Genomic DNA, 18,140 nt, shown 5'->3' with positions numbered 1-18,140 from the left:
CCAGAGTAAATTCTTCTTATCACGAGTTCCAAAAAAAAAATCCTCAAAAATAATAAAAATAATCCCCCATATTTTCCCCCCTAGGGATAGTTTAAAATTTAAATTGGATTAAACTTATCTAAACCCAAACCCGAACCCAAACCTGAACCCAAACCCAGCTATATATCTTCGATAGTAATAGTTGAATTTAATCACGAATTCAGGACTAGAAACTGAATACGACATCGTTTCAATTTCAACCCAGTACAATACTACGTTTTATTGAAATCAATCAGAAAAAAGAAAAACCCAGAACCAAATCTCAGTCATCGACTCATCGTTCTAGCCATCTCACGAAATTCAGAGAGGAGAGAGAAAGCAAAAAGATGGCGGAAGATCTGGTATTAGACACAGCTATAAGAGACTGGGTTTTGATACCCTTATCAGTAGTGATGGTTCTCATTGGTGTTCTTCGTTACTTCGTATCTAAACTCATGCGCACCTTCCAAAACCCTGATGGCAAGATCGTCAAAGAAGGGTAATTTTCTTCTTCTTTGATTTCAGGGATGATTTTTATTTGCTATAATTTGGATTAATTGTGTTATTCTTATATGTGGGATTGTGGGTTAATTTTGAAATCGGATTATAATGCAGGCAAGTGGTAATTAGGGCGAGGAATTTGAGGTCTGCTGCTAATTTCATCCCTTCTAAGTCGTTTCGAGCTCGCCGAATGTATTATAACAACGAGGTCTTTTTGTTTCTCTCTTTGTTTCTTTTGATCTTTGTTAAAGACTGAATTTTGGTTTAGAATGAGTTATTAGTGGGATTTTTAGCATTTTACATTGTAGTTTAAAGGGATTTCATTGCCTTGGAGCTGTAATCGATGTATTCCGATTCACTATGTCGGCTTAATATGTTTATGATGAATATTGGTATTGTGGGTGTGGCTCACTTTGTGTGATGGACTGATGGGTGGGTAGTGTGCATTGGTTTCAGCTTGGGGTTGATTAGTTGAACAAAAGGCGAGCTGTTATCGTGCTTGAAATTAGAGGTGATAAATATTGGTGCATTTGCAATAGTCATGTAGAAAAATAATAGCTATTATGATTCTGGCATTTAGAATTGCTTGGTAATACGAGGTATGTTTTTGTAGTTTGTGAGTGGTTGAGCACTTAACAGTTAACACTGCCTACATGTGTGGAGTGCCTTTTCGATCCAGTCGGTAATCTAGTCCTTGAACTTCTTCATTGCAGCCTAATGGGATATTTAGGTTGTTTGTCTTTCTGTAAGGCTCACAAGTGAAAAGGGTTATCTATATGCTATGCCAAAAAGGAAAATCAGAATAAGGCAATCTAGAGATGGCCAAGTGTATGGCAAATCGAATTAAATTCTGAACATCTCATTAGACATTAACTGATAGTGCAGAATATGTGAAACAAACAGGGGGTGGGGGGTTAGAAGTCAGACTAATCAATCTTCAAATTTTCATTTTTAATTCGCAGTGTCCTTGTGTGTTGTTTTATCTAGTATCGATGTTTGAGTGGGAAATGAAGATTCCTGTGGCTGTAACAGTGTAACTGGAGATGACATTTATGTCCTTGATTTGAGGGGATTTTAGGGTACACTCTTTAGCGGGCTATAACTTTTGAGGTAAGTGGATGATGGAGTCTGAAATTTTGTAAGCTGGTCCTTTGTGAATTATATATGAGAAAATGGTTCTGAACACTTTGATCTGCTAACATGTGATAAAATAATCAAGAGGTCACACACACGCACTTTGAGAAATTTCACACATGATAGTTAGTTTAAATTCTGGCTAAAGATGAGTTTTGAAGTTCAGGAATGCATTAAAGTCATCATTGTCATATGTCTCATGCGAGTCGTTTTCTTTTTCTTCTACTCCCTCTTCCCCATTTCTAACTCCTCACTTCTATTTAACACAAAATTTTAGATAAGTTGTTAAAAGTGATTGTAGTGGATAGAGAGAAATTTTTAGATAATTTATTGGAATTGAGTAGAGTAAAAAGTGTTGAATTGTTGATGTGATGGAGAGACATATTAACTTCTAAAAAGGAACCGGGAAGATGATTTTGTGACATTCCCAAGAGGTAGATAGAGATTAAATATGGGATGAGCTTTATTATTATTTTAGTTTTTTTTTTTCGTGACTTTTGATTGTTTTTATCCTAAATTTGGAGGGCATGTGAATCTTTGCTAGCGCCCTCTATCGTCATCTTTCAAACTGTAGCGATCCCCCTTAGGTAACTTTTTAAGTTTCTCGTCGATGAAATTTAAAGAATATTGAAAAGGTGTCCTTAAGGAGGAGAGACTGTTTATCTTGTTGAGACACGATGAAAGCTTTCATGGAACCATCAGTTCTTTGTTTCCAGTTCTTTGGTTGCTTTTCATCATTCAAGGCTGCAGTGTCTGGCTCTGGCAACAATCTTAGTCATTTAGAGATTCATAACATATCTGTTTCTTTTCTTATATTTTTTATTTCACTACCTTTTTGTCTGTAACATCTTTTAAAGTTATAGATTGCTTTCTTATAGATACGTTACCATCTTCATTGAAAAATTGGTCTATGCTCCCCTGTCCATGTCCTGTTTATGGTCTTCAGAAATTCTTGTTGCTTCAAGTTTCTATTGATATTTGTCCTTGTAAGCATTTTTTGTAGTTAAATGTAGCTCAACTTTCTATGTGCTGTTTTTCCCTCTCCTTTCTTTTTCATTCTTTCTTCTCATCAATTTTCTCCTTGTTTTGGGAGGGAGGGTACGTAGGATTTGATGACATTGAGGTATCTAGATGTATATCTATATGTTTCTCAGGCATACCATTTATGGGTGGAGAAACTGACCGTTTCTAACCCAAATGCAGGAAAATGGGCTTCTACATGTTCCCAAAGGCCAAGCTCCAAATGCTCAAGCTCAAATGTTTTCTGATCCAAACATGGCTATGGATATGATGAAGAAAAATCTGTCGATGATTATACCTCAGGTAAGCAACTTATCTGGTATGCTTCTTGAACTGATGTTTGTCTCTATCTAAAACTTTCTGTTTATGTCCAGACTCTCACTTTTGCTTGGGTGAACTTCTTCTTCTCTGGATTTGTTGCAGGTTTGTTATTTTCCTTAATTCCTTCTATATACACAAAAGAATTGTTGTTTTTTGTGTTTGATATCTTAAGTTACCTGGTAGCTTTCTCACTTTTCTATGCATTAGTTGTATATCTGATGCTGATTGCTGAGATAATTTCCCCTTATTCTTTATCCGTGTTTGAATGAGTGCATATGATATATATATTGTCCTTGATATGATGTGTCACCTGTATATACTCCAAAAAAAAAAAAAAAAACACTAAGTGTCACTTGTACTTTATTATTGGTGATGTGCCGATGTCTTTATTGATCACTTATGTTAATGTCTCTCTGTTGATTTGTCAGCAAAAATCCCATTCCCTTTGACTCAGAGGTTTAGGTCAATGCTCCAGAATGGTATAGACTTGAGCACTGTTGATGTGAGCTATGTCAGCAGCAGATCATGGTAAATTGTTTATGTTTTTATTTTTGATTGTCAAGCACGATTATCAAAAATTTCATCTGACAACTACTATCTCTTGTTAAGTTAGATGCAAATTGTAGTTTTGGATTTAACTTCTGGAATATAATTTTAATAAGTTGATAACATATTGTAGTTTTAGATTTAATTTAGGAAATTATAATCTTACAATCTTACCATGTATGAAGAGTAATATTTTGTCGAAGTTCAACCTTGGATATTATGCATGCCTTATAAAAGAAACAAATTTAGTAACTTCTATGGTTTATTTGTCTTATTAGTTGATTGTGAAATCGTCTGATTTCAGGTATTTCCTCAACTTGTTTGGACTCCGGGGTTTGTTCAGCCTAATTCTAGGGGAGGAAAATGGTATATATATCTAGGCCTCTGACTCATTACATTTGATTGGATCATTGCAGTTTGAGCAACCTATTGTGTATATTTGAGACCCTTATTTTTTTAATCTTTCGGATTTAGTAATTTTTTTTGGATAAAACTAATATAACTTTTTTGATCCAGCTATGGATGACACTCAACGCATGATGCAAATGGGTGGATTTGGCTTTGACTCATCAAAGGTATGTTTTTGCTGACTGCTATTGCAGCAAGGGTCCATGCCTGGGTAATTCTTACAAGGGGGATTTATTTGGTTTTTCTGGTGGTTGGGTTGCCCCTTCTGCTCTTAGGTTGGCCCGAGCGGTGTCTAATGTAGATTCTTTTGTCTCGGCTTAAACCCAAAGGCCTCAACAGGCATTAATAGATCCGGCAAAGCTGGTCTGACTTGATGAATCAACCAGACTTACCTGAAATCAGATATCCCTATCTTGACTAGATCGACATTCACCCAACTTTACCGGACCATATGCGAAAACTAATGAGTATAAATGATCTATTTTTCACGATAAACTGATTGACTGGTGACCTCAACATGACCTGAGCGTAGTTCGAATATGCGGTTTCAGTCACAACCGCGGTAACGGTCACGGTGATGTGGGAATGGGATGATGCGGTTGTTGTACCGCCAAATATCGCCTCAGATCATGAGATATTCCTTGAACCCGCCTAAAACACGGTATTTTAACACCTTTAAGATGCGGATAGTATCGGTTCGGTAGCTTTTGAAAACGTTTATTGCAAGGACGATAAGATATGATGCGGCCTTGTTTTGAAACCATGGATATGACTTGGTTTGATACTGAACCGAGTGGAATCATCACCCTAAAATGAGGCTAACTGAGCCCAACCTAAACAAAACATTAGCTACTTCAAAGGTTTAGAGACCCTTAATAATATTTTCAGGCTAGGGGATTTGGAGAGAATGACTGAAGAGAGGATGTGTATGGAGGATCCCTTTTTCTTTGATTGAATGTGTTAAGGAGAGGAAGGTGAGGAAATTTGGATGATCCATTTTCCTTCCTTTCTTATCTACCAAATCTTGGAAGTTTCGGTAGGAAAAAACATATCTTCCTTATCTAAGTAAGAAAAATCAATTTTCTTCTCCTTTTGTCCAAATATGCTGTCTACTGAGCCCAGTGTTAGAACTGTCCAATACGTTATGTCTTTTGCTTTTGTTGTGACGATTCTTGGTTCTGCTTGAGACCATACTCTATGGGCTTATAGAAGGACACTTGCTCTCAAAAAGCGCTTGGATCTCTTGAAGCTATTAGCTAACTACATATTTTATGCTCTAACTATATTCTTCCCCTTTTTTTTTTGTTTTTGTTGCATCTTTTCTATTGTCTTCAAGGTAAACATGAATATCTCGATGTAGTATTATTTTAGGAAAGGTGACAACTTTCTTCTTACATTTTAATAAAGTACTACTCCCTCCGTCCCTAAATAGAGTGCTCCTTTTTCCATTTATGTTTGTCCCAAATAGATTTCCCATTTCCTTATTTGGTATGGATCCACCAATTAAAATATTATTTTACGTTCAACTTTTATAACATCACCCACTTTTTCATATGGCCTACATTCTCTCACCTTAAAAAACAATTCATAAAAAGTGTTCAAACTTCTATATTTAATTATGATTTAATACAACTAAGGTCCTACATGATTTCTTCTTAATACTTGTATCCAAAAGAAATGGACGCTCTATTTAGGGACGGAGGGAGTAAATGTGACTATTACTTCGTGATGGAGGGAGTACTTGTTTTGTCTTATGGGGCTTGTTCTTGGTAGTAACTTACCTGTCGTATAGTACAGATCAAATGTGAAAATCTTGGAATATACCCCCGTTTTAAAGTTGTCTCATACTCTCATTTGCTTATTGCACACATATTAAAGAGAGGAGAGAGAAATACAAATCTAGTGGATAAAGTATAGGAAAACTAAAGGACTCACCTCTCAAAAATGTCCTTTTCCTTTCGAAAAGTGGCTAAAAAAGGAAATGACTAATAATAAATTTCCCAAAAAGAAAACGAGTTGACTAAAAAAAAAGGATGTGGTATATAGTTGATCTCTTTCAACGCAAATTAGATCCTGCACCGAGGTGTAGGATACACCTTGCCCAAAACGATGTCGTTTAATGGTTTTAGGGGAGCCAAAATTTGGCTGGCTTTTGACAGTATTCTTGAAAGTGGGCCAGCTCTTTCTCTCTCATCACTCACTCATTCACTCTCTTTCTCTCTCATTTATTTGCTGAAACAATTTTTTTAATGTACAAATACATATGGTCTGGTGTATAATAATATACGAGTGTATATTTGGGGATTTTCAGTGATCAAAGTAATGACCATTAGTGTACATTGTGATTTATCCTTATTTACGTTGGTTGCGGTACTTTTTTTTTATTATTAGCTCCACCTACAATTGCATGTACATGCACGGTATGGGACTGTAATTGTACATATTGAATTTCATTAGTAAACAAAAATCTAACACACCAGTGTACAAAGATTGCAAATTACTCGACATCAGCTTTAGGAATTGGGTTACTTTCAGCTAGGGGGGCTGTCATTGTACATTTTGATTTTTGTTAATGAACAACCACGAAGCCAAGAATGTACAAGGAGGTTGAGTGTGGAAAAGAGAAGTGGTGAATAGTATATTGGGGGAAATGATGGCGGTTGACATCAAATCAGTTATTAAATGGGGAACAGTATATTCAGTTACTTTTTAAATTTTCGACATGTACACTGGATGTAATGAAAATGTACATTGACCGTCAAATCAATTACTTTTTACATGTTGAATGGTGTGTTTCATTCTTTTTGCCTTGCGTTTTGGAGTTGGTGTAGGATGCTCATCCTACACCTCATACCAACATCTACTAATTGCTTTTTCAAAACCTTTTTCTCTGCCTGTTCTAAAACTTGGATGCTATGTGATAGGAGTAAGTAATTGACAACTGTTTAGAGTCAGATTTAACTTGGAACATTCTTATTATTAATTCACAAGTTCCTCCTCCGCTCTAGTCCCCTCACCCTCATAATTATAGATTGTTGTAAATAGTACAAGGTTTGTTTTCAGTGTATAACTATGGATTTATTTTGTGGAAAAATAGAGCTTGGGCGCTGAGAAAGATGGCCTTGACATCGTTCAGCATGATTGGGTCCTTCCCAAATTCGAGCAGCGAGCTGCGTCAGTCTTGAGGAAGCTTGCCAAGTCATGAATTTCGGGGTTGCACGTAATCTGATCCCAGGACTTGTATTGATATTATCAATTTTAAAAATATTGTCACTTCTAATTTAGCAGAATTGTAGTTATATTTACCAGTGCACAACGTTTTTGGCTCTCAAATATGAGATCCTTTTGTATAAGAAGTCCCTTTCCAGGCATTTTACGTGATTATTCTCAAAATTTTGAATGAAACTGAAACAAGGACCATCAATCATTATCTTGGTGCTGCTAGGAGTATCTGGACATTGTACAAATTGGCGTTTTATGTCCTGAGTTCTGTTCATATGAGTTAAACTAAGCAAAATTGGTGTATAGCCGACTATTCAAATCTCAGCTACCCGACTCAATTCTAAACCTCCACCAAATTGCATGATTGAACACGTAGAGCTGCCAATCTCTATCTCGACTCGAACCGACCCTCGAAGATATTGAGAGAAATCCGAGAGAAATCCAAATCCAACCGAAATCTGACCCTAGTTGACAAATCTATTGTAGACTAAATTGAATAGTTATCATTTGATTGATCAACAATTTTCATTTAGCCAAAGATCATAGACAGCATAGACTTTGCTTATGATGTTCGTGTTGTTGCTATCACCACCAATGACAAATCCTTGATGAGAGGTGTGCATACAAATTACAATAACATAATCCAAATTGCCGTATTTAAGTATCTCGTTAGGTCGCCTCACATCTTATCAAAGATACCCTTCTTCTTTAACGTCATGAACTCGTGATATAACTATATAATCGTCTTATACAAGGCTAACTCAGGTATTTTTATAGTTTAACAATCCGTTAGGTATATAGTTATAGCAATGAATTCACAGGAAATACTACAAGGATCAATCACACATGCCAATATCCGGTAGACAATCTATTTATAAACATGTTTTTTTTTTGTCTGTATTGATTTACACTAGTATCCAAATATTGCTTTAGAAAAGTTATTGACTGAAATTTTATGAGGACAAACATATTAGAGATAGAGAGAGTGCGAATAAACATAAGCCTGACTAGCAGGTCCAACCTGACTCGTTAAAATAAAATTTGCGTATCAATAAAAATTAGAAAGTACTCAATTTCTTTTGAAAGAAATAAAGAAAATACTCAATTTTAGCCTTAGGCTAACTAGAATACTAAAACAATCCGAATTCGTTTTATTCCCAAGTTTGAGCAGAAAATTCCGGCCCCATATTTAGGCCCACCATAAATCTTATGGGCCATTATTGTGAGCAAAAAGTGGGCCTAACCCAACTCCTGATGACCTCTGTTATAGACAATGACGTAAGACTATCCTAGCAAATAAAATTTCATAGGATTATAAATGTTGTATCATTAGGTCCGGCTAGTAAACCGAAAGGTAGATATTAAGATTAAGATTAAGATTAAGATTAAGATTAAGATTAAGATTAGCCTAGTGATTGTGAGACTCTCCTTTCACCCTATGATAGAGTTTGATTTTAACCTCACTTTGCAAGAATGATCCCCAATATTCCCTTTTACAAGGGAATTCTCCTCGTTTAAGAAAACATAAGAGTAAAAAAATAAATCGGATGGTAAAAAAAATTTCTCATAAAAAGTTGCGCACAAATGGAAGTAGATCAGGGAATTTGGCACCAACTTTTTCTAAGTGACATTCTTGCTTTTTCGTCGCTTCTTTTGGAGAGGGATTGAAGTCTGAAGGAACTAAAGAAATACAGTCAATACTTAACAGAAGTGGGGTTTAGTAAGGCCATCAATAATAGAGAAGGGATACTTATATTTCGAAGTATAGTAAATGGGGGACACCACCATATTAATGATATTTCAAAATTCAAATTATGAGGCTGTTTTTAGCTGTATTAAGGTAAGAACTCCCAACCAAGAATTTATGACAAAAAGCATAGAGCAATTTAACACGGAACAAGCATTTTGATGTTGTAATGGTCACTTGTTAAATTTTTAAGAGGGACAACAAAGCCTTGACAATAACATCAATCCAACCAGTGGCGGAGCCAATACGGGTCACGTGGGGTCACGTGACCCCTCAAATAAAAAAAAAATTAAGAATTTTCGTGAAAGAAAAAATTCAGCCCACAAGCCCACAACGTCTAGCCTAGAAAGTTTTTCTCTGTACCTTGTCTGCCACTTGCCCACTTTTGCAGACTTATTAATGACAATTTTAGAGTGGGTCCCAACTCTCATTAAAACCAGATTTTTAATTGAACTTAAAAATCTTTTAATTTTTAAAACCTATCAGTTATCACTTTCTCCCTCCTTAGTCCTTTACTTTCCCAATACATCTACCACAGCAAAAACTCAAAAGTGCAGCCCAATTCATGCAACGCGAACGGCCGTAATCCGCCGACCACGCGCCCACGCTTACACCGCTCCTCCGACCTCGCGGCAGCTGGCAACCATTGCCCATCAGATATTGATGCTTTTCTTTTTGATAATTAATATCAGATATTGATGCTTGAATGAGTTTAAATTCTAATTCTTTTATACAATTAATTTCTTAATTCCTATATGAAGTATATAAAATCTTATTTGGTTTATATTAATTTTAATTTTTAATATTTGTGTACATGTGAACTATCGAATTTGTGAATTGTGATTGATGCACTTTGTGAGTTTGTTGTTAAGTTTTTTTTCCGTGAATGTGTGAATTTGTAAGATGTGACTTTGTATAAATTAGGTAGTGTTAATTAATTTATAATTTTCTATGATGATTTAGTTTTTTTATGATGGTAATCTATTGATTGATTTTCATATAGTTTAATAGTTAATTCATATGTGTTCATTTATGTGTATTAAATAATGAATATAGGAAATGATGAATGACACACGTGGATAAAAAAAATCAAAGGCAATGGAAAACAACCCGATGTTCGACAATTTATGTTCAAGAAAATAAATCTCAAGATAATTCATGTTCTTCAACGTCAACCGTAAATAGTGGTACTTCAATTTTTTTTTTGTGACCCCGCGATTTTGAAATCCTAGCTCCGCCACTGAATCCAACAATGGAGAGTTGTGTTTTTTGAAGCAACAAAGACTTGTTTTAATTGCCTAACTTCAAAAGGAATATCAATAGTCCCATTAAAAACAAAGAAAAAGTGGACAAATATGATGTTCCAATTTTGAAGGGGTAACCCAATGTTTGTAATCTATATAATTGTAATATTAATGTTAATACGATTACATGCAGACGAAGATAATATGATATTTCATATGACATAAAAAAGATATAAGTATTATTTATAGATCAGTGAACCAGATTTATCAGCTTCTTATATTTTTTTTTTGTTCAAACACATAGATAACTAGAAAATGTTCAAATCATATTTAAATGTTTAGCAACATAAGTACATTGTGCATGCATGGAAATATGTTGGATAGTATTCATTGGAAATGTGAAACAATTAAGTCAATATTTTATGTTGTTTTATCATTTTTTACTTCGTGGTTATCTTAAACATACATTAATAAGTTAGGAAGTATGTTTCCTACAAACAATTGTATTATGTACTACCTCCGTATTTTTTTTAGTTGCAACATTTAGTTTGTGGCACTATTCATCAACCAACTTTGATGAACTATTTCGCATTATTATATAAGAAAAAACATAGTCAAGTGGGGTCTTGTTAGATTCGTCTCAATGCGACAACTCCAAATATCAAATTTTTATAATTTTTACTTACACCCAATAAGAGATATTAATGTTCAAAGAATCGTCTCGGCAAATGTGAAAAAGCAAATGTTGCAACTAAAAAAAAACAGAGGTAGTATATCATATGAGGACATATGTTATGTATTCGAAAGATTCGATATAAGTTTTTAGAAGGAAATTCGCGCTTATAGTTGAGATCGGCAAACAAGACTAGTTTCAAAATACAACCACGTGCATCCAACATTCCTCGTCTCTTAGACAATAGTCTTGTATATTGCAAAGCTATGACTTCAACTTGTAACAAAGTAAAAAGATCTATTGATGATTTATGCCTCCACTCAGGACAAATAGTGAATTTCCATTAATCATCAATCATTTTCTCGAAACACATAAAGAATTCCAAGAAAATCGCTCTAGCTGCTCAGTTCAACATGTTACCGAATTCTAACTGGGAAGATACTCGGGAGTCTATTTCAGTTCTTTTCATCCCACAAAAACTGACTTCATATACATTACTTAAAAAACATATCAATAAATTCATTAGGAGGCAGGTTTCCTCTCTAAAACAGGATGACTCTCCCTCATCCAAAATAACCTTGAGGCTTTGCCATTATGTGTTTGCTCCTCCTCCTTCCTTCTATCAAATATAGCAAAATCTCTACATACTTTGGGTAGACATTTTTTTAGACAACAAAAAGAAAATAAACGCTATTCCCTTGATAGCTTGGGATAAAATTTTCCAATTCAACCAAAAAATAGAGGAGGTCTCTAGGTCTTCAGAAAATCCTACCACCTAATAAAGCTTCTATATATTGCAAAATTAGGCTGGAAATCCTCATGGATACGGATAAACTTTGGGCCTCTTAGATCCGAAAAAGATACCTCCAAAACAAGAGTTTCTTCAACTACAAAGCCAAACCTAACGACTTTCTTATTTGGAAACAAATCCTCTCTCAACAAATATAGGAAATGGAATAGACATCCTCTTTTCCCTTGATAATTGGTTGTCACACGACAATTTGCTTAACATTATTAGTTTTTCAGTTAATCAAGTTGAACTTAATCTTCATCTCAAAGAGTTTATCCACCAAAAAAAACATGAGATGTCACCAAACTTTAAAGTCTCTTCCCCCCAACATGTACTTCCTCCGTGTTTTTATTCTTGCTACATAGAGAAAGTGGGAGGTTTTTAAAAAAGGTAGAGAGAGAAAGTAGGGGACCACCACTTTTTGATTAAAAAACCATTTGTTAAGGAAAAAGTATGAGTATTTTAAAAGAGAAGGTGAGGGACCACCAACTTTTTAATAGTATTTAAAGATTTTATGGTGAGAAGGAATCCATTTATGGTATGTAGCATCTATTATGACATTTCCATTTAAGGGAAATGTAGCATCTATAAAAAAACGGAGGAAGTAATTGATAAAATAAAAGGCATCCTTCTCCCATCATTGACCTTCAAGATACCCCAATATGGGTCCCCACCGGCCACCCCCTCTGGCAACTTCACAACAAAGTCAACCACTTGGTTGGCTCACGATATTGATCCCTAACGCTGGATCTCGTCACTTGGCTTACCTCCAAAGCTGAAAATCTTTCATTGGAAAATTTGTTATAATAGCCTAGGAGTCGAAGACATACATAAAATCCCCTATGACTTATGGCATTCCGACAGCGAATCGATTGACCATCTTTTTTGCCTTTGCACCTCTATAAGGCAACCTTAAAACCTCCCCGACACGAAAAAAGGCTCATACATCTCTTTCCCCCTTGTACACTTCTACACTACCTCCACACCATGAGAACAAACCCAACTCTCGTTTGCAAGCTTATCTTCATACTGTGGAGCGTATGAAATGATATTATTTTTACGATTTTTTCATCATATATCCTCGACAAATTACGAAATTCACCATATACCCTCAAATGAGTTTTCGAAAACTTTCACAAAATGCCCTTTTTTAACGGACATTAAGTTGACATCTGTTTTATTTACAATTTTACCATTATTAACCCCTAACCCTAACACCTAAACCCCTAATCTCTAACCCTTAACCCTAATCCTAACCTCCACCCCCAGCTAGCCCCCAGCCAATGACTCTTATTCAGAGCACATAGCTATTATTTCAGAAAAATTAACGCCTATCTCTTATTAAGAACCCGTAAGAGCTAGCTCTTGAAATTAAGAGTCACCTAAGAGCCCTCCATTTTTGATGCTCTTATTATGTTATTTTTTAAATAAGGGTATGGGGATGGATGTAAAGTGAGACATAATATATAATTAATAGACCCATATCTATCTAAAATGACAGTGTTCCAATTAATATGAAAAAGTCAAGTATGGCAATTATATAGGATAGAGGAAAAAACATAGGAAAAAATTTACCCTCGTCCTAGAAAGATCTGAATATTCGTTGGGATATATATTTTAAGGTGATAAGTTGTAGTGTGATTGTCAAATGTTATTTTATTAAAAGTAGACGTGATAGAAGTTGGTGGAAGTTTTTTTTATTCGATGAGAGAAAAAGTTGGATAACTTTTTATTGTTAAAAAGTAAAGTGTGGGTCAAAAAAGCATAAAATAAATAATATATTAATAGTGGAATCATGTCAAAAATGAAAGTGTTCAAACTAATTTGATACAAATATAAAATAAAAATGTTCAAATTATTTTGAGAGTGATGGAGTAAGGTCTCGTTTGGTTGCACTTGGGAAGTTGATCTTCCCTTGATTTTTCACTTTTCATGAAATTTCACTTCCCAGGAAGTAAGCAAAATTGTTTGGTAGGCTATGGGAAGATAGAATGGGAAGTGACACTTATATAGGGAGAACTAAGTAAGCAACTTCCCTTATTGTGTGGGAAGTAGAACTTCCTAGGAACTTCCACTTCCTATACTATAGTTAAACAAACATCGACTTGTACTTGTACTTGCTAGAAACTTGCAATTCCTAGGCAATTGGATGTCAACCAAATAAAGCCTAATAATATGATGAGAATATATGAAAAGAGTATTAATCGGGACTCCATTGCACTTTATACTCTTGGTTGTAAAATATAAATTTGTGTTTCTTTATATTATGACTAACTAGACTCAGGTAACACCACGTATTCACTTTCTTTTTATGACCAATCAATCTATTATTCCCACTTTTCTCTATTTGGTAATTATGAAATTCCCACTTTCGTGGACATGTATCACTATTCCTCGGACCTGCTGGCCGTTTGAGTTATGATATATGAAAACGTATGATTGCTGGGAAAGTGTCACTGAATATGCCACAAAACAAAGGCAATAATGAATAGTTTTACTACTTGGTCATCGTAACTTAAATGTTAAACTAAAGCGATCTTAGGAGAACTGCTGATAAAGTTACCTAGAAGAACAAAAAATATGTTGTAACATTTGTTACCCAATTCTAGTTCCATATATACTTCCTGAAACGGATTTCAAGATTTCAACTAGCTTGGGTGCAGCATGCGGATGTAGAGATTTAATAATTCGTGGATTGTGTTTTCAGGAGCACAGTGAGAATTGTGCTTTCATTACGTAAAATAGAACATTTATGAGAATAAAAACGAATATTTTATTGTTGAAAACTTGAAATGGAACATTATAGGAATTTATTTACAAAAACGAATATTTTATTTCCTGAAGTGGAACATGACAAGAGTTCACTTACCAAAATGAACATTTTACTATTGGAGTGAAACATTACCAGAATTCAATTATGAAAATGAACATTTTACTGTTGAAGTGGAACATTACCATAATTCAATTACTTAATTATAACATTTGCTCATCAAACATAGACCATGTTTTTACAAAAAACAGAAAATACTTTTGTTGAAAAATAAGTTGTAAACGAACATTTGCTTATCGAAAATAGAACAATTTTCACGAAAAATAGAACATATTTTTCTAGCTGAAAAATAAGCTTAAAACGAACATTTATTGAAATAGAACAGTGCTTATTGAAAATAGAACAATTTTCACGGAAAATAGAACATATATTTTTGCTAAAAATATGCTCAAAGTGAACATTTCTTGAAATAGAACATGTACTTATTGAAATTAGAACAATTTTTATGGAATATAGAACATACTTTTTCACTGAAAAATATGCTTAAAACGAACATTTGTTGAAATATAACATTTACTCATCGAAAACGGAACTAAATCACTGGGTCCACCATGTACACCATGCTCTTGGGAGAACAATAGAATTTTCAGGGATTTAACTAGGCTTTACGTTCGAAGTTTTAATCTAAAAGATATAATAATAAATCTATACAAATTATTATATCCTAAATTGTGAGAAAATATATATTATCCTAAATATATTTTCTATCAAATAGAAAATAATAATTATGATCTTATCATATTACTGATCCATATAATTATAAATTGAAATTATGAAATTGATTATTGAATATATTATCTTTCGATTTTTGAGAAGAGAACTATAAGACTACACTGATTAGTGGATAGGTGATAGATCTTCATATTTGAACCCGCGGGCCAAAACTTTTAATAAACATACATCTAGTATAACAATGAATATACTCTGACTTGTGGGGATATGTTTCATTTTTTCCTTTCCTAGTAGATATCGTGAATACTCAATCTAAATTACTCTTGGATTACTAGAATTGTATATCGACCACGCCCTTGGTGGCTTTTGGTCGCCTCAGATTCCGACACTTGTGGCAGGGTGAAAATATTGGCGACCATCATCTTCATGTCTCTTATAGAAAATATGGGACCACAATGAATGTGAGCCACCAACCTTAGCTTTCTTTTACCTTTTTTTTTTTTACTTTGAAATGATTGTAGAAAATACCAAAATCATTTTTTATAATTTTTAAAAATATTTTAAATAATTTCGAAAAATACAAAATAAACAAAAAATCTGAAAAATCAGAAAATTAATTTCGGCCAAATAAATAATTTTGGAGGAAAATATTTTTTACCCAGATTTTCTCTCTCCTCTCCTTTCCTCTACCCCTTCCTCCCTCAAATCTTTCACGGATCTTTGACAAATTCAACATTTGCTCGAATATAGTGAACATCAATGTGGACGTTTAGTTCTCTCATGAAAACAAGGATTGTCAACAATATGTTGAGCAGCTTTGTTGTCACAAAACAAAGGCATAGGAATAGGAACTGTGATGTTTAACTGTGAGAGAAGAATAGTAATCCATGTAAGCACACTAGTAGTGTGACTCATGCTCCTATATTCAGCTTCAATAGAGATTTTGGACACCACGTTCTGTTTCTTGGTCTTTTAAGAAATAAGAGAAGTACCAAGGAACACACAATAGCCAGATAGAGATCTAGCTGAATTAGTACAAGTACCCCCAATCTACATCACAGTAAGCATGGACTTGCAATGTGGAGTCAGCAGAATAGAATAAACCATGATGTAAAGTGCCTTTAAGGTATCTGAGAACATGTTCTGCAGCTAGAAAGTGAGGAACTCTAGGAGCACAAAGGAACTTACTGAGTTGTTGAACATCAAAGGAAATATCAAGCATGGTCATGTTCAAATACAAAAGTTTGCCAATAATCCTCCTATAAAGTTCAGGGTTTGTCATTAAATCACTATCATGTTTACTGAGTTTCAGACCTTGAGGCAAAGAACAATCTGCTATCTTAAAATCAGTCATAGAAGTGTTATGAAGTAAATCCAAGATATACTTTAATCGAGTAGAATGCCAATAATATCTCTAGTAACCTCAATACCAAGAAAGTATTTGAGAGGACCTCGATCTTTAATAGTGAAGTCATCACATAATTGTGCTTTGAGCTGTTGAATACTTGAAAGATGAGTGCCAACAAGCAATAAATCATCCACATATGCCACCACAATAGTAAAAGTATCACTAGATTTAAGAGTGATCATTGAATAATCATACTTGGATTGCTGAAAACCAAGTTGAAGAAGGAATTTGGTTAACTCCAAATTCCATTGTCTGGATGCCTGTTTCAGGCCATAGATTAATTTCTTGAGTTTACAAACCTGACCTAGTTTAGCTTTGGTGTAACCCAAAGCTGGATGCATATATAAATCTTCAACAATAAACCCATGTAAGAAGGTATTATTAATGTCCAATTGATGAAGCTCCATATTACAAGCAGCAGCAATAGCTAAGATAGTCTTAATAGTTATAAATTTTGCAACTGGACTAAAAGTGTGTTTATAGTCCTTGCCTTTGACTTGTCTATCTCTCATGGCAACTAATCTGCCTATATTTACACCTTTCTACAGTCCCACCAGGATTAAATTTGGTTTTAAAAACCCATTTACATCCAATGGGTTTAATATTGGAAGGTAAGTCAACAACATCCCATATACCATTGTGATCAAGAGCTTCCAACTCTTTTTCCATAGCTGCCACCCACCTAGGGTCATTCTTAGCTTGAGCATAAAAAGAAGGCTCAACATTAGACAAAAAATTTGCTAAGCTAGCAAGATTGTCATCAGGTAAATGAGATAATTCAAGACAAGAAAAAGCATTGAAAGAAGAAGAAATAGAATTAGTAGGCATAATAGAAGAAGGAATAATAAAATCTTTCAATTTTGCAGTGGATGGAAGTTTTTGTCTAACAGATCTTCTGAGTGTAGGAGCACATGAAGAAGGAATAGAAGTAGGAGATGATAAAAGTAAAATAGGAGAAGAAGAATGAGAAACTTCTTGAGTGGAATTAAGAGAAGAAATAGCATGGTCTGGAGAAGAAGAAGAAATCATAGGAGAAGTAGAAGAATAAATGGTAGTAGAATGATTGTCTGTTTTTGAAGGAGAAGAAGAAAAGAAATATGGAATATCATCATCATGAATAGCAGGACTGACCATGAGAGTAGAAAAACAAGGATTCTCTTCGTAGAAACAGAATAAGATTTTTGGAAAGGAAAATCAATTTCCGGAAATTTAACATCTCTACTTAGAAGAATCTTGTGAGATTCAAGATCATAGAGTTTATAGCCTTTCTGGCCATAAGGATATCCTAGGAAAATGCATTTCCTGCTCTTGGAGAAAACTTATCAAAAGTTTTGCAAGAAGCATAACATAAACAACCAATGATCCTTAAATGATCATAAGAAGGAACTTGTTTCATAAGAGATTCATAGGGTGTGTTCCATTGTAAGACAAAAGAGGGCATTAGATTGATGAGGTATGTAGCTGCTAATAAATACTCCCCCGAAATTTGCTAGGAAGAGAAGCATGAAAAGTAATGGCCTTGAATTGGCAGTTTCAAGAAGGTGTTTATGCTTTCTTTCAACTCTGCCATTCGGCCGAGGTTTACCAGGAAGACTTCTTTGATGAA

At 34.4% G+C, this 18,140-nt stretch overlaps 1 protein-coding gene across 1 annotated transcript; it reads left to right on the top strand.

Annotated features, from left to right (window-relative positions):
• Positions 1–264: 264 nt before the first annotated feature.
• LOC104900891 (uncharacterized) lies at positions 265–7,319 on the top strand. The gene is made up of 8 exons (XM_010688422.4): positions 265–517; positions 634–727; positions 2,857–2,976; positions 3,048–3,096; positions 3,423–3,522; positions 3,845–3,906; positions 4,057–4,115; positions 7,046–7,319. Exons 1-8 carry the CDS (start codon positions 366–368, stop codon positions 7,151–7,153), a joined length of 744 nt encoding a protein of 247 aa, XP_010686724.1. The 5' UTR covers positions 265–365; the 3' UTR covers positions 7,154–7,319.
• The last annotated feature ends 10,821 nt before the right edge of the window (positions 7,320–18,140 follow it).

Source organism: Beta vulgaris, chromosome 8 (genome assembly GCF_026745355.1).
Source record: "Beta vulgaris subsp. vulgaris cultivar EL10 chromosome 8, EL10.2, whole genome shotgun sequence".
In the NCBI taxonomy this organism is placed as follows: domain Eukaryota; kingdom Viridiplantae; phylum Streptophyta; class Magnoliopsida; order Caryophyllales; family Amaranthaceae; genus Beta; species Beta vulgaris.
Note: the sequence above shows the minus strand (reverse complement) of the source record. Positions and strands in the feature narration are given on the sequence as shown.

Excerpts from the sequence above, each read along its gene's own strand:
- LOC104900891 (XM_010688422.4), top strand. The coding sequence starts at position 366 with ATGGCGGAAGATCTGGTATTAGACACAGCTATAAGAGACTGGGTTTTG. Across the intron at positions 518-633 it reads GGCAAGATCGTCAAAGAAGG|GCAAGTGGTAATTAGGGCGA; the intron begins GTAATTTTCTTC and ends ATTATAATGCAG. Across the intron at positions 728-2,856 it reads GAATGTATTATAACAACGAG|GAAAATGGGCTTCTACATGT; the intron begins GTCTTTTTGTTT and ends ACCCAAATGCAG.